The sequence below is a fragment of the Epinephelus lanceolatus genome, chromosome 7 (genome assembly GCF_041903045.1).
Source record: "Epinephelus lanceolatus isolate andai-2023 chromosome 7, ASM4190304v1, whole genome shotgun sequence".
NCBI classification, from domain to species: Eukaryota; Metazoa; Chordata; class Actinopteri; order Perciformes; family Serranidae; genus Epinephelus; species Epinephelus lanceolatus.
This window is the reverse complement of record NC_135740.1, coordinates 45,480,668-45,497,879: the sequence shown is the minus strand read 5'-3', so window position 1 is coordinate 45,497,879 and position 17,212 is coordinate 45,480,668. Positions and strand designations below refer to the sequence as shown.

Here is a 17,212-nt window from a genome sequence, read left to right as displayed (position 1 = left end):
TGTCTCTTTGTGGTTGTTTTGTGTCTCTTTGTGGTTGTCCGGTGTCTCTTTGTGGTTGTTTTGGATCTCTTTGTGGTTGTTTTGTGTCTCTTTGTGGTTGTCCGGTGTCTCTTTGTGGTTGTTTTGTGTCTCTTTGTGGTTGTTTTGGATCTCTTTGTGGTTGTTTTGTGCCTCTTTGTGGTTGTCCGATGTCTCTTTGTGGTTGTTTTGTGTCTCTTTGTGGTTGTTTTGAGTCTCTGTGGTTGTTTTGTGTCTCTTTGTGGTTGTTTTGTGTCTCTTTACGGTTGTTTTGTATCTCTTTGTGGTTGTTTTGGATCTCTTTGTGGTTGTTTTGTGTCTCTTTGTGGTTGTCCGGTGTCTCTTTGTGGTTGTTTTGTGTCTCTTTGTGGTTGTTTTGGATCTCTTTGTGGTTGTTTTGGATCTCCTTGTGGTTGTCCGATGTCTCTTTGTGGTTGTTTTGTGTCTCTTTGAAGATACTTTGTGTTTGTATGGCATCTCTTTGCAGTCTGGTGTCTGTTTGTAGTCATTTTGTTTCTCCTTGTGGTGATTTTGAGTCTCTATGTGGTTGTTTTGTGTGTCTTTGTAGTCATTTTTTGTCTCTTTGTGGTTATTTTGAGACTCTTCCTGTTGGCTACATGTTAATCTGACATTTAACATTCTGCAGGTGATAGCCAGGGCCCTGTACTTGTGCCCAGTCGGCCCATTCAGTAATCCATTCATGACCACATTTACTTAACACCTTTATCTACTTTGCAGATTAATGGAACAATAAAAAAGCATCTCATCTTGACTTTATAAACCATTTAAACACACAAGTCATGAACTTTATGATAAACAGATTTAAATGTGTCTTACTCTTCCTCCTTGCCTCACGGTCGACCATGCATGTTTAAAAGGGGGCGTGGCTCTACTGCAGTCCACTTTAGATGATGTGGAACACTGTGATTGGCTTACAGACATCCAATCAAAGTCTGTGTGTTTGGGTGGAGCCAGAGCACAGTGATTACAGATCTAGATACATTCTAGAAAAGTTATGTCAATTGGAGTGGAGAGGGGCTCTGCATGGGTTGAGCTGTTTAATATAACAAGCTAACCTGAGAGCTAATGTTAGCGGCTAACTTTTCCCTGGTTAATATTTGTTTGGCAGTTTGTAGGAACGCAGACCTGAGTCCATGTCGAGAGACCAGAGAGCTGATGTGGCTCCTCGGTCTCGCTCTAAGACAGTTTAACGGTCCATCAGTGACAGAGAGACACTCCTTCTTACATTGTGTCCACGTCATCACTACAGCCGACCCACTTCCTGTTTCCACGCTCAGTGATCTAAAGGAGCTCATAATGGAAATGAAGTTTATAAACTTTTCACTGCTGGTGTTAAACTGGACATTGAGCCTCCTGCTGTCACAGAGAAACACCTGAGGGTCATGTGACTGAGCGCGCTCAGTGAAGACAGCAGCGTCTACGTGACGAGCTCTCAGCAAGTTTTTATTTTGACCTTTAGCTTCAACTGAGCGTATGAAGACGCTGTACCTGTCTGACACACCTATACTATACTATACTATATACACAAAAACACACATAACACACACACACACACACACACACACACACAGAGGGGGCTGAGAGGATTATGTTGTGCTGAGTGATGTTCAGGTTCAGGAATGTGTGTGTTTTAGGGGAAATAATGTGGGTCCTTTGTGTGTGTGAGTGTGTGTGTGTGTGTATCACAAAGGCCCCTTTGTCAATAGCTAGCCCCTCATACACACACACACACACACACACACACACCACTGAGAGATGTATCTTCATCTTTCCATCGTACCTGTTCTGACCTGTGAAAACACACACAAGCTGACTGGTTACAAAACACTGCGATGGTACAACAGCGCTGCTTCGACCTCTTTCAGACATTCACTCGTTCATTTCATTCATTTGTTCAGTGACAGAGAACAAAACTCACAAATCAAACACTGAACACATCACAACAGCATCAGGAGGTTAAAGTGTGTGTGTGTGTGTGTGTGTGTGTGTGTGTGTGTGTGTGTGCGACTGTGTGAGGTGTGAATGCATGTTGGAAAGGAGACGTGAAGGTGGGAAGAGACAAACACACCCTCCTCTTCCTCTCTTGTCGCTTCACTGCACAATAATTTTAAGATTTTTTTTAAAAATTATTTTGGTCATAAACGGCTCTTTAGATAGTTAAAGTTGCTGACCCTGGGTTTGGTTCAAGGTTCTTGAAAATTCAAGAAAAAGTTCTGGTTCTTCAAAAGGAACCGCTGCTGCTGACAGACGCCTCCACGTGTCCTCAGCGCATCAGCACCACCACTGTGGAAACATTCACTGTGTCCTGACTTCACTCAGCGTCTCATCAGAGAGGAGGAATCTGCTCAGGTGAACAGGTGAACAGGTGACGTCTTTAAATCCACACTCATCAGTACCTGTCCTGCAGCTGCAGTAACGTCTGAGTACAGACTCAGTACCTGTACTTCCTCTCAGCTGTGTCCGCCTGATGACAGACACTCTGTCCCTGACTCGCCACATTTTTAGCCGCTGCAGAAAATGACTGTAATTTTCTGGGGAGGAAAAAGGCTGTTAGCCGCCCGGCTAATGGTTCCTCCATTACTCCTCCATTTCTCTTTTTTTTTCAGACAGCGAGCCGGATTGCAGAGACACAGGAAGTCCATCTGTCTGTCAAACTGCAGAAACACATGTTTCTGATTTATAAACACCTGTCTTAAATCAGTTGGCATGTAATGGACTGTAACGCATCATTATGAGTGTGAACATGAGCAGGTCCAGTCTGGAGGGTGAAGGAGTTTAGGACGGCTTAAAGTCTGATGATCATTGTGGTTATAATGAAGGTGTTTTTAATCCTTCAGCTCCAGGAGTACATATATGATTTTAAGTTACAGATCAGCCATCTAAAGATTGATTTTTTTCTGCTCAGGCTGTTTCATCTGATAAACATGTCCAGTATTTACCAACAAAAAAAAGCTAAATGTAGACGTATCATCTGAAACTGAAACATTTGTCTTGTGATCTTTGACCTGACATCACGGTTGGTGACCAGTCAGATCTACTGATGTACCTACAGATGCATCACACACTGATTTTGTGCTGCTGTAGCTGTGACATCATCACAGCGGTGCTCAGTTCAGGCTGTCGGGTAAATCAGCATCGCTGTGAACCAGTGTTGTGCTACTGGAGATCAGTTTTAATACAACTTTTTAAGGGGGCGTACACATCATGTTGTCTACGCCCTCAGATTCATTGTTTTCAATGTAGAGGTGCGCCAGAGCGATGCCATCGTGGCGTGCATGCATCTCCAAGCGCCTATTTTCAGGGTGTAACGGCTGTGTCCTGAGATAAACAGAGGTCAACTTTTGGCTGTAAGTTTGAAACCAGGGATACTCAACTTTTTTGCAAAATGACAGGGGGTCAGGGGCCGGTCGCAGCAGCCCTGCACAGATACGCACGGGTGTTGCTTAGGTTTGAGGACATTCGGCATTTAGTGCTTACCTGTGTCGGGCTGTCTGGGGCTGAGTCCTGGACCCGCAGGTACAAATAATAGCAGGTAAAATATATGTATTTATGAATAAATTTGCAGGTAGAAATGAACTGCATGCAGGCGGGCAGTGAATGAGAACATTTATTTATTTATTTATTATTCATTTACATTTATTTATCTAGTTATTTTATATTTGTTTATTTTATTTATATCATTTATTTATTAATTTATTTTCTCAGTGAATCAGAGAATGGTTGGGATTAGGGCTGCATGATAAGCAAAAACAGTCATATAGCTGTTATTTTGACAGATATTGTGATATGAGTTGCAATTTTAGTGGAAAATTTTCATAATTTTCACTGAAAAAAATAAAAATAAAAATGATGATTATGGGATTTTTACCAAACAAGCTTGTTACTCAAGCCTAGAATATAACTTGTAGGCTGGAGCATCTCAGCAGCATCACAATCCGTCATTCACACTGGTACGTTGTGACATTTTGGAGATATTTCGATCTATTTTTTATCTGTGCAGCCCCAGATGGGGGGCCACCTGGCACCATACTGGGGGCCCATAAGTTTAGTATCACTGATGTGAACTAATGTCACCCTATAAACCTTTTGCTCCACAGGTTTATATCCAGACTGGACAAACACTCCGACGCTGTGCAGCCGTGCTGATGGTGTGAAACAGATTATGAGTCAACCAACAGAGGGTGAAGATGCAGATTTGGATGAAGTGATGAGGTGGTGAGGTGGTGTTTGTGCAGACAGGCTGCTGCCTCCTGTTCCCCTGCAGACAGCTGAGCGGCGCTGATCAGAGAGGCAGGTGGAATGATATACAACAAAGTAGATCCTCGACAGAAAGAGGTCAGACTGGAGATTTTTTTTTTGACGCCCTGCTGTTGATGTTTCATTCAATCCACTGAGCTCAGATCATGAAACATCACCGACGTCTGCGCAGGTCCAAAAACCTGAACTTTAAAGAATCTGAGACACAAACACACGAAACACTTTCGACTTCTTTCTGATTGTAAACATGGAAGTATGAAACTGAGGCTGCTGCAGCCGTGAACTCAGAGAGAGGGAACACACACACACACAGCTCAGAGCTGAAATACACACACACACACACACACACACACACACGTCTCTTCATTCAAAGGGCAGAGCTCTCCATAGAAGGAGGGATTGTGCTGGATTGGATAGAGGGGGGCAGGGAGGAGGAGGTGGAGGGGGGGGTCAGTACTATGAGTCAGCACACACACACACATCCACACACACACACACACACACACACACACACACACACAGACATGCACACACACGCACAGACGCACACACAGGTCGTTGTGTTACCATAGAGACAGCCAAGTTGGTCAGCATAAAAGCAGGAAGGACGCTGGCAGATTGTTAATGTGGCCTCCTGATGATGATGAAGATGATGAGGATGATGATGATGATGATGATGATGATGATGAAGATGATGAGGATGATGATGATGATGATGATGAAGATGATGAGGATGATGATGATGATGATGATGATGAAGATGATGATGATGATGATGATGATGGTGGGGGGGGGGGGGGGAGGTGACCTCAGTAACCTCTGACCTCTTCACTCCTTGCTGTTAATAACTGTCTGAGTGATTTTCTGACCTTTGACCTCTGCAGCTTTGGCACCTGCTTGCTGCTTTGTTCCTCTGTGTGTGTGTGTGTGTGTGTGTGTGTGTGTGTGTGTGTGTTTAGGTAAGCAGCTGTTAAAGTGACAGACAAAATGGTTCATGTTATGAAGAGAAAATGTATTTATTTAGTCCAGATTTAGGAGATTATTGGCCTCTAGAATTTCAGATTGCAACCAGCTGAAACTTCTCCTGGTTAGAATTCCTTCAGTGTTCATTGATCAGGAGGTTTTTACTGGGAGCTGAATTATCCACAGAGGTCTCTTCCTCTCCAAAACAAACAGACCAGCTGATTAAAACTAATAAAAACACTAAAAAAAAATAAGTGTTTTTTCCTGGGCTGCTGTAGAAACACGGCAGTGCAACATGGTGATCTCCACAGACGAGGACCTGCTCCCTGTGTACATATAAACGTCTCATTCTGAGTCAACAAAAACACAATAATTCTAATTATCAGGTAATTATACACGAAAGAAAACAGACTTATTATATTTAATTTCTGCAGATATATCCCCCTGAAGTTTTAAATCATCTCCAACAAAATCAAACTGATTTGAAATCTTGATTTTTGGTTTAAGAATTTTTACTTACTTTACTTTTACTTAATTATAAGTGAAGTAATATTATTTCAGTAAACGTCCTCCAAGCACTCTGTGACAGTCATGTGTCGTGTCCCTGAGCCCGCCTCTGTAACCATCAGGAAGGTAAACATGCAGCAGTGACTGAAAAACTTTCTCCACATTTAGTGGAAAACGGCGTTGCTGCAGAAAAATAAACACTTGTAAGAAACTTCTGAGTGCTGGACAGCAGCGTGCACACATCCATTTACTGTCCAATATGAGCCTAAATATATTAAATGACGTGTGAATATATACTCCATCCAAAAGCTGTAATATATTCTGAAGTTTATCAGTTCTCTGCTGCTCAATATTCTGAGCCGCTGATCAATAAAGACCTGATTAAATAGATGCTCACAAACATCCACTGTGTAAAGGAACATTATATTAATTCATCAGATATTTATTTCACACTTCTTCTGTGCACCGTTTGCCTCCAACTCTGAATATTATAGTCATAATTCAACCTCTGTATAGATATTTTTAAATATATATATTTATATATACATGCCTATGTCACTGATATGCACCCTGATTGCACAGATTGTGAAATTCTGATGCAAATACTGATGTTTTTGTTGTTGTTTATTTGGTTACTGTTGTTATTTATTCCCCCTTTTGTGCCAGGGAAACAAAGAAATCTTAATTATCAAAAAATATATTTTTTAAAGTCAGTAAGACCTTCATTACACAACGTTTGAATGAGTGCAAATTCAATCATACATATTTTTTTTATCAACCTTTAAAATAACCTTTCACATAAAAAACATCTTCAAAAAATAAATGCTTTGAACGTTGTTTTTACTATATTTAATATCTCATAATTCCCTCTCTATATTTATTTTATATTGCAGTGAAAAATATAAATTTCTGCATTTATTCAAGTTTCTTGCCTAAAAACTAAAGTTAATATTTATATTCGCTCAATACTGATTTTTACTGAGTAGAGCTTGAACGCATCACAACATAACTCAACAGTGAGCTCGGCTTAATCATGTCTCATTTGCTGTAAACATACATTTTCTCTCCATGTGTGAAAGATGAAAATGAAAACTGTTCCCACTTCCTGTCTGTAGCCCCGCCCACTTTGACCACCCAGTGAATGCACAGACAGAGCGCCACTTTGTCACATTGAAGCAACATGTTTATTGAATTCAAATCTTGCTCTTAGCTGTAAAAAACAAAAACACTGTACAAGTGGTCGTGTGGATATGAAGCGTGACGCCCGCCGGCTCGAGCGCCGACAGGCTGAATCTGAAACCAGCAGGAGCCGCCAACACTTGCTACAGCGACCACACAGAGAAACAAAGTTCATATACATGGTGGTGATGACAGTGAACGTGTGTGTGTGTGTGTGTGTGTGAGAGTCTTTGGTGAGTCTTTGAGGAGAACAATGAAATGCTCTTGTTAAACACACACGTCGTGACACACACGGTAACGTTGCAACATAAACAGCAGATGAAAACAAAAATGAGTCGTTCACATACAGTCTGTACGATTGTCTCACGGTTTCACAGTGCACGTGACATTAACAAAAAAACTCGTCATCATCACGCAGGTAATGCCCCCCCCTCCCCCCTCCCCCCTCCCCTCCACCCCCCTTTTGTACATTAAATAGAGTAGAGCAAGGCACTCTGGGTAAAAGAAGGCGAAAGCGGGCGCCTGGAAAATTACCTGCCATTAATCTGTGCAAACAATTGACTTTTAAACCCCGCTGATTGGGAACACGGCAAAATTAAAAGTCGTATTTCAGCTGACCTGACAGGAGGTGCGGAGGTTAAGAAATGGTCGTATTTAGTCTTAGTGTACCTTTTCCTTCATAGTGTGCTGGCTCTTTACAACCCGCCCTCCCTCCTCCATCCCTCCTTTCTTTTTGTATTCCCTCTCTTTTTCTTTCTTTCTTCCTTTCACGGCTTGGCTCCCTGACCGAGCTGAAATTACCTCAAATTGGTCTGAACTGGATGGAAACACTCTAAAGTGCCGCTCAGCCCCGTCCAGTCCCCCGGCCAAGAGAAAAGCCAAGAAACAATAAAAAATGGGTACCCCGAGAAACAGAAAAAAAAAAAAGTCACAGTCACTCTTCTTTGTCACACTTCAACAAGCTGATCCGAGCATAAAGAGCAGCTTTCAAACCTCCAGTCAGCTCTCCACAAAAAAAAGAATTCAGACTTAATGAGGATGTCAGCGTGAACCTCTCAATGAAAGAAACACTTGTGAATAATAAAAACAGCAGAGACTCCTTCATTTAACCCACAGTGGAAAAAGGTGAAACACAAAGAAAACAAACAGAAGCTGAGGATAGACCCATATGGGACTCACCAGGATCTTCATATATCCAAAATATACCTTTGTATTTTTGTTTTCTCGCTTTGCTTGTGCAGTAATATCCAGAAATTATAATTAAATACTGTAATAATTTGTCATTTTAATGTGGAACAGCAACAAAAATCATCACACAGTTCGTCAGAGTTCATTTCAGGGTCACCAAATCGATAAATATGCCCATATTTGGTCTATCCCGTTATGGTGTGATTATTGTGGCATCCAAAAACCAAAAAAACTGAACAGAACAGAAATGGTGAACACAAACAAACCAAAAACAAAACAGGCGTCTGAAGTGTGCAGGGGGGAATCAGTGCAGCTTTGGTGGAAGGTTATCGGAGTCCCAGCGTGACTACCACACCCCGTTGGTCCAATGGATGTCCCTGTGGTACATGGCCGTGTTTGCGTAGTCTCCTACCTGTTTGCTGCTGTATTTGGGCGGGTTGGCCTTGTAGCTGTAATCCGAATATTGGTCGGAGCCCGTGGAGTTGTTGTCGCCCGTTCCCACGAAGGTGTTGGTGGCGGGGAGGTCCTGAACGGCCTGGTGCTTCTTGGAGGCGGAGGGCGACTGCGGCTGCAGCTGGATGGAGGGCAGCGGGGAGTTGGAGCGGTAGTGGCGGCCCAGGTCGGGGCTTCCTGGCGGGTAGTTGAGGGGCAGGTGGATTCTGGGACTGTCGTTGACGTTGTCGTTGATGAGGTTGAACTTGAGGCCTTTCTGCAGGCTCGCCTCCTCGTCCTCCTCCAGCGGCTTCGCCGGTTTGGGAGCTTTTCCTTTCTTGCTCTTTTTGCCTTTGCCGTTTTTGGGGCCCTGCTTGGGCGCGTACAGGTCCTTGCTCTCCTTCTTGCCGGCCTGGTAACCGCTCTTTGTGTCCTTCTGCAGTCGGTGTCTGATGACCACCACGGCTACGATGACAAGAATCACGCCTGCGACCCCCGCCAGGCTGCCGTACAGGATGTTGCTGCGCTGTGCGAGGGCGTAGTTGGGATCTCCGGCAATGTCCCTGTCCAGAGGGGTGTAGAGGCTGTGCCCGACCAGCGCCTCGATGAGGGAGACGTTAGACTTGGTATCGTTGACAAAGACGTGGACCAGGGCGGTGGTGTGGCGGGGAGGTTTGCCTTTATCGCTGACCCTCACCACCAGGCGGTGCAGCCCGTTGTGCTTGCCGGTGAACTCCTGCACCAGCGTGATCTCCCCGCTGTTTGGCGAGATGTGGAACAGGCCGTACGGGTTGCCACCTGTGATGGTGTAGACCAGCTCAGCGTTGGGTCCAGAGTCAATGTCCTCAGCCTCCACCACCTCAACGCTGGTGTCTGGCGGGGTGACGGGGGACATGTACGTGTAGGAGGAGTTTGCCGGTTTGGTGACGTAGGGGGCGTTATCGTTCTCGTCCAGGACGTTGATGGTCACACCCACGTAGGACGATCGAGGTGGGTCACCAGCGTCCACGGCCTTCAGGCGGAAGGTGTAGGTGCTCTCCTTCTCACGGTCGAAGGAGATGCTGGACAGGATGGTGCCGGTGCCGTTCTGGATGACAAACTTGCTGTTGTCCTGTTCCACATACAGCTTCACGCGGGCGTTCTCACCCTTATCAGCATCAGTGACAGTCACCACACCAACGGGATTGAGTGGAGGCATGTTCTCGATGACGGAGAAGCTGTAGCTGCTCAGCATAAACTTGGGATCGTTGTCATTGCGGTCCAGAACATTAATCACCAATGTAGCGGTGCCAGTTTTGCTGGGAACACCCTTATCTGCCGCCGCCACGCGGAACTCGTAACGCTCCGTCTCTTCCCGATCCAGCAGGTTCTTCACTCGAATTTCTCCGGTGTCGGCATCAATTTCAAATAGCCTGGTGGCCGACAGCTCGATGATGCTGTAGACCAGCTCTGCGTTGGTGCCGCTGTCAGCGTCTGTCGCAGTGATGTCCAACACCCTGTCACCCGGCTGATTGCCCTCTGGAAAGTCCACCTCAAGCATGGCAGGTGAAAAGACTGGCGTGTTGTCGTTCATGTCCGTGACCTGCACTCTGAGGGAGTTGGTGCTGGACAGGGCCGGGTTCCCAGAATCCACTGCGACGATTTCAATCCTGTAATCCTTCACACGCTCATAATCCAGCAGGGTCGTTGTCTGCAGGAAGTACTTCCTCTTCCGGTCGTTGGCCGACTCACTCGCAGGTCGGAGCTGAAACGGGACGTCGCCGGCAACCACACAAGTCACCACCGCGTTTTCCCCCTCGTCACGGTCCGACACCTGGACCAATGCCACCGGCGTGCCGATGGGCATGTCCTCAGAAATGTTGGCCACGCCATCCTGGTGTGTCACCAAGCCGATACCACGGATCTCGATGGCGGGTGCGTTGTCGTTCACATCCTTGACGCTGATGTTCACCAGGACCTTGGTGCTCTTGGAGTTGGGCCCACGATCTTTGGCGACCACAAAGAACTTGAGAAAGCTCTCCTCCTCGCGGTCCACCAGGCCCTTAACGTAGATGATGCCAGTAGAGCGGTCGATGCGCAGAAGCCTCTGGACGGCCTCCGTCACCTGATGGAGGCTGTAGTCGATCTCCCCATTGGAGCCGGTGTCCGCGTCGTTGGCTCTGACCTATGAGGACAAAAAGAAGACGTTTACCTTCTTAAAGCATCCATTAAACTCTTTTTGTGTTTGTAAACAGTGATGACATATTTTGTGGGCGGAGCCAAAAAAACACTTGTCTTTATCTGGACCCATTTTCCCTACAAATACAACATGCTAATGTTTTTAGCACAAGCCTGGGGCATTTTACATGGTATAAATTAGCCTAGCCGCTAGCAGATCCTCCACAATATGAAGCCAGGGACAACAGCAACATTTAACAAAGGAAATGTTACCAAATTTGGCTCCATTACAACTCACAAGGTTCACTGACAAAACAACTGTCTCGTACTAAGAATTGGTCTATAAGAACCCAAAAAGGTCGTGCAATAATCTGATTGATCAGAGTTCGGTGAGGAGGTCATTGTTAGGTACGTGAATTGATCTGTCTGAGGTCACCTGAACGCATCATATTCCCATTATATGTCCTTATTCTCACCTCAGTTTTATCTGAATGATTATTTATCCTCTGTGACTTACAGAGTCACAGCCGTCACTAATGCAGCACTACAGAGGCCTTTGTGTTTTCCTGACGGGGGAGGAGTTTTTCTGCTGAAACATAACAGATGATCAAAGCTGAGCGCACACACCCACACAACAACATCTAACGGCCGTGCAGCGGGTCATTGGCGTCTAATGGGCAGATGAGTGAATGTTAATGTTCCTCTCATTATCAGAAAAGCCCCGGCTCCTCGGGGCCCATTACGAGGCTGGAGAGGACGGACCGCCATCGGACACGAGCCGCCTTCGAACGCCCAAACCCAAAGTAAATGAAGGTAATTAGTCAATTAGGAGGTGCGATCAGTCAGCAGCGTATCACTTAGGATGGACTCGTTAGGATGCATTTCTATCTACACATCTAATACTTTTTAATTGCATTCATTCATTCAAGGCTGCTGTGGAGAAATGTAGGTCGCTGTGTAGCTTTAAATGAACTAGTTGTTGAACAGCTGATTTAAATGTCCCAGGTGCTGCTGCTTCAGCGTTTTCTACAGGCTTCACACGGGACTTACACTAATGTAATTAGGCTTTTTAAACTTTAAGGCCATTATTCCTTTAAAGCACAACTGGGATCTGAGCCAAGCCAGCACTAAATAATCTCCTAAAAATGTAACTCCTGAAAATATTGGTTTCTTTAAAAATACAAGGGAAAGGAAATCTTCCTGATGTGAGGATGGTTTTTAAACAAACAATAAAACTCCAGTTGTTTTGGTCAAGGACACAACATCCTTTTTAAATTCTACCCGAGGTGCCAGCGGTTTTTTAAAGGTATAGTTTGACATTTTGGGAAAAGCACTCGATAACTTTCTTGGCAAAAGTTAAAGAAGAAGATTGATACCACTCTGATATTTGCAGAATAATGATGCGTCACATTTGCACTCAGAGCTCCCAATTGGAAATTTTAACTGGAACACTTCCTAAAGTCGAATCTCTAACTCTGAAAGTCAGAGAAACTTCACCAGCCCTGACCCCAGATTCCTAGATGGCTGATCCGTGCATCAACAGTGGTGACAGCTGTGGTGATTTACTGTTTAGTAGCACTTTCGTCTCATTAAATCAGTCGTACACTCAGTACTGTCCAGCTTCTATCTGTGGACGTGTTGCTACAGTGTTTGTGTGCACAAAATACAGCATATGTTGTTATTCACTGGTATTGTTAACAACATCTTGGTTTTTCCACTTGTTGTACTGGAATGTGGCCAACTAAGATCATTCCCAGCTCTAACCTCCAACCTCCAAGGTGAATGGAAATCTAGCATAAATGTTAAGCTGCAGCCAGAAGCTGGTTAGCTTAGCTTAGCACACAGACTGTAAACCAGGCCCCCCAAGAGTCCACTGGGCTTTGAAGCCAATATTCGCAGTGGCCAAACTCTACAACTCTCGGGTTCGTCCCATGATGCCATTGACCCCAAAAAACTTTTTCCCATAGATTTAAACTAGAAAAGAGGCGCCTTTAAACTAGTGGCTCCGTTTGTTTTTTTTAGCAACCCCAACCTGGTAAAATGGCTCGTTTCACTATCAGGGTTGTATCCATTCAGTCCGATACCAATTGGAAAGTCAAGAAGAGCTGCACAATTAATATTTCCCCCTGCTCATGTTAGCAGAGCACTAAAATGGAAGTAGCTAACTTGGCCGGTGGAAGTCTCTAGCGCGCCTGAAGGTGTGCCGATGATCAGGGCAATTTATACACAGCAGTGGGCCATTTCTGGCTTCATGCACCACTGAGCAACTTTCATAGGAGTGAACGCTGGAAATGTTTTTATATTTTCCTGTTTGTGAACAATATAACAAGTCACAAGTACAGGTGTACTTCCACTGTCATTTAATTTAATTAATTAATTTCGTTTCTCTTCATTTGGGATCTTGTTGGTCAAAGTGCAACTTTGAGACAGTGAAAGTAAAGTAATATAGTCCCTGAGATAATAGGGAGCTGTTTTGACGAGGAATCTAATGGAAACTGACCAAAACCTCAATGTTTTTATTTATTTATGTGTATCTTTTTTATTCCCAAAATGTTGTATAAATCATAAATCTGAGTATTCCAGTGTGTTTCTAATGCTTAAACATGTCAAACTGACACCAAGTTTTCCTGAAGAGATTAAAAATTGATTTATTTTATCTTGTTTTAGTTGGCTGCCATCTTGAAAATATGCGAATTAGGGGTCCTGATACATCCTATCAAAAAAATATGTCCAATATGTTTCTAATGGTCAAACATAAAATAGACACCAAGTTTATATTTGTAGCTGGTTCGTTTTTCAGGTGGTGGCCATATTGGATTTTGCCACCATGGTCATCAGAATGCCAATCAGCGACGCCCCGATACCCAGATGTCTTCTACATGTATTAAACTATATTTGTACCAAATTTGGTGCTTTTAACACAAACTGAACCATTGTCTTGATTTTGTTAGCTTTGTCAATGTCAAGCTGAAATTTGGGGAAATTAAATGGAGAAATAAATCTGTATTATTTCTGTTTGATTGGCGGCTGCAGCCACAAAAGCACAGCGCGAGTGTCGGTAACATTGTAAACAGCATGAAGCTTTAATGAAGCGCTGCAGGACGCTGCGACACAATACATGACATTATCAATGTGGGAAAAATCTCCAATGAACATTTAATTAAAGATTTAAGGAGGAGATCAGGGTTTAAAAGGTTAAAGCAGCTGACAGAGTCTCTGAGGGGTTTTCTTTTTAACACAGTCTGGAGTTCACACTGCCACATAATAAATATCTGGTTTCCTGCTCGCTCAGGATCACAGACTGTGACAGACCGTCACCGGCGCCCGGGGGTGACCGTGGAAGTCACTGACTCAAGTCGGAGAGGTTAAGGTTAAAGAAAGCATGAAAGTGAAATTATAATTTCTCCTGCCCATTGATTTCCTTTCCTCCGGTGTGGCTTTAAGCAGCAGACATCACCAAACAGCGGTGAATTATTGACAGCTTCTGAGAATTGTGTATTGAACAGTTGAGCTGCTGTGATGAGGCCAGAGCCAAGCTGGCTGCCCTCCAAGGCCGCTCTGTCCACGCAAATAAACCCTGTTTATCTCCCAGTTAACCATTAACCAGCAAGACCTACTGGTTTCTGACATGAGGGCCAGACTCTCTGCAGGTTTTCTGACACTAAAACCTCTCATTTCTCATCAATATTCATAAAATCAGGCCACAAATCTCCACACGGCTCACCGTCCTCTAAAGAGGCTGTTAGAGTCAATTTATCCATCACAGTTTCTACTTCCTGTCTGCTCTACTGATGGTGGAAACACATTATAATCACATGGTGGCTCAGAGTTTGGGGCTGCCTGTGTTTAATGGATTAATCAGCTGGGTGTTGAAGTAATATTTAATGTTTTTTACCATCTTCTTTTGGCTGTTAGTCATTACAGAAAATGACTCTGTCAATATTCTCAATGATTCTTTGGTCTCTAATAAGGTCTGGATTTATAGAGCTCCTTCATGTGTAAAGAGAATAATGATAATACTGGAGGAGCAGTGTGACAGGTTTTTACAATCATCTAATTAATCAGTCAAAGAAATTGTGTGATTATCGGTCGATAGAAGTCCCTGAAAACTTTATTTCTCACTGAGCTTCTTCCTCTGATGAATCAATATAAGTCAGACAGAGTACAAACAGTTTGGGGTGTTGTTCTCTTCATCAGGGGTACGTTCACTCTCAATATGGTGTGCACTGTTTTGCTACGGTTTCCAGCTTGGACAACATGTTTCCTCAAAACTGTGGGTGTTTCTCTAAGTCAAGGCTGAATTTCAAGGATGCTACATCATCAAATCCCACCTAAGGACTGTTCCAATGTTTGTTCTTCAAATTCTACCGAGGATTGAGACCTTCTTTCAGAGGATTTTCAAGGATGCATGTGTGTATCCGCAGCTGGTATCAAGTACCCACAATACTTTGCGGATGATTTGCTGAAATTGAAGGTCCTGTCCACACACAGGTCCACAGGTAATATTTTGGCCTTTTGTCCACACGCAAACTGTGATGTAAGTCACAGAAAACACTCAAACTCATTCAGAAATTTTTCAGCGTTGACTCTGTTCGTGCTCTGAGCATGCTCCACAGTTTTCGCCCCGGGCTTTGACCCGGAAGTCCAATAGCATTAAATGTGTAAGAGAAGAAGAAGCCGGTAACAACATGGAGAAATCTACATCCAGAGCCGTGACTTTTTGGACGGACCAAATGTACAGAGCTGTAAAGTTGTCCACCATGGTACCAGTTAGCTGCTAGCTAACTGTAGCTAACTTGTTTGTCCATTGTTTGGTCTGTGACGTAATAGGCCAACAGGAAAAAGGTCCAATACTAACAAGCTGAAAGGGGGCATATCTCCACCTATCGTAGAGGAGTCGCACATACTTGGCTCAATAAATGGATTCCCCTCCCGTGCTTGTACACTGGGACAAGGACAGTAGGCCAATTTTGGTTTTAAAAAATATGTCTGTGTGGACTTCTCAACTGTTTGGTCGCAGGTCCATTCAGAATGGGCCACAAGTGACTCGCAAACTGGTCAGGTTTGTAGAAGACACACTTAATTCTGAAGTACAGTGAATTTCTGGCACAGAGCTTTCATTTTGAAGTGCATTTCCTGTTGTAAAGTGAGTGACTAAAGGACAGGTACTTAACAGAGACAGTAAACTATTTCAATGACATGGCCAAAGCAAGTATGACGCTGGGTGTATTAAACTGTGTGGACTTTGAATTTTGAACTAATAACTAAGAAGAAATCTGGACCCTGCAGCTGGACCAGATGGGAACCACTGGGCCTTACACTGATGAGGAAGACAGTAAGATGTGGTTGAAAGCTCTGGAGACAGAGCTGGTCAAATTAAATAATCATGACTGCAATGAGCAACAATCAAAGCTGTGAGTTGCAGAAAAACCAAGTTAGTAGACCGTAGGATTTTCTTATAATAACCAAAGTCAAGTTTGTAGCTCGCATGATTTCTCCTTCATAATTTTTTATTAGTCATCGTGATTTCGATTGGTGTGTGGTGTTCATTTGTCTGTGTTTGTTCTATTGTTTGTCTCTATTTCCGTATGAGAGCGTTGCATTATGTCCTCAAACATCAAACCAGGGACGTCTGCAGATCAGCCTCAGCTGAAAAGTCCTGCGTATATCTACTGTTTGCATTTTAATTAAATGTAAAAGTATTGTCCCTTTCAAATAAATCAATACATAAATAAACTTTCAGGCTCTGATGATGTTTATTGTGAGCTAAAGTGACTCCATGTGAACTCTGGTGGCTTTTTTTGGACAGAAAGCAGGTTAAAATATGTAAAACGCAGCGGCATGCTCCTTTAAAGAGCGAGTCAAAAGGCACAGATCTACAAGTCTGCGCCGCCATTGGACGATTTAAGCAGGTCAGGGTCGTCAGTCAGCGCTGTCCCGCTGCCTCTAAAGCATCACTCCTCAAACGCACGTTAAGTGAAATGTATTCTGCGGCTCTCTGAAATGCAATGAGCCACATCCAGAGCAATAATACCAATAAGCCCCGTGGATAATCTCATGACTGACTCAGATTAAGTCATGCACGGCTCACTGGAAGGCTGGCTGGTCGCGCCGCAGTCAGCGAGTGAAGGGAAGTGAAGAGGACAAGGACGAGGACGAGGAGGAGGAGGAGGAGGAGGAGGATACAGTGGGGTGGGTTTGTTGTTTGTTCTGACACTGACATCACGTACCCCCCCCCTCCCCCCCCACTGCAGAGGCTCAAAGGTGAAGTTGAATCAGTGTTAATATGTGACTACACACGGCGATCCCACGCCCTGCTTCACCTCCAACGCACCATCTGTCTGTACGGATAATTGAGCAGCGTATTATGTGCAGTCACTGCTCCGTGTTGTCCTGCAGCACCAACAGGGACAAAAGGTTCCTCCGTCAGGTTCGGTGCACCAGAAAAGCTCTGGAGGAGCAGCAGCAGCGCTCTGACATGACGAAGGAC

At 44.2% G+C, this 17,212-nt stretch overlaps 1 protein-coding gene across 5 annotated transcripts in view; it reads right to left on the bottom strand.

Moving 5' to 3' along the window:
- LOC117261207 (protocadherin-1-like) overlaps window positions 1-17,212 on the bottom strand; it is a 288,574-nt gene that overhangs the window by 247,778 nt on the left and 23,584 nt on the right. For 4 of the 5 annotated variants that reach the window (XM_078169588.1, XM_078169591.1, XM_078169590.1 and 1 more), the window contains one exon: window positions 8,546-10,729. In XM_078169588.1, coding sequence (XP_078025714.1) covers window positions 8,546-10,729 — 2,184 coding nt within the window. Of the gene's footprint in view, window positions 1-7,692; window positions 10,730-17,212 lie in introns of those variants that run through there. The other variant, XM_033633522.2, reaches the window with a different exon arrangement.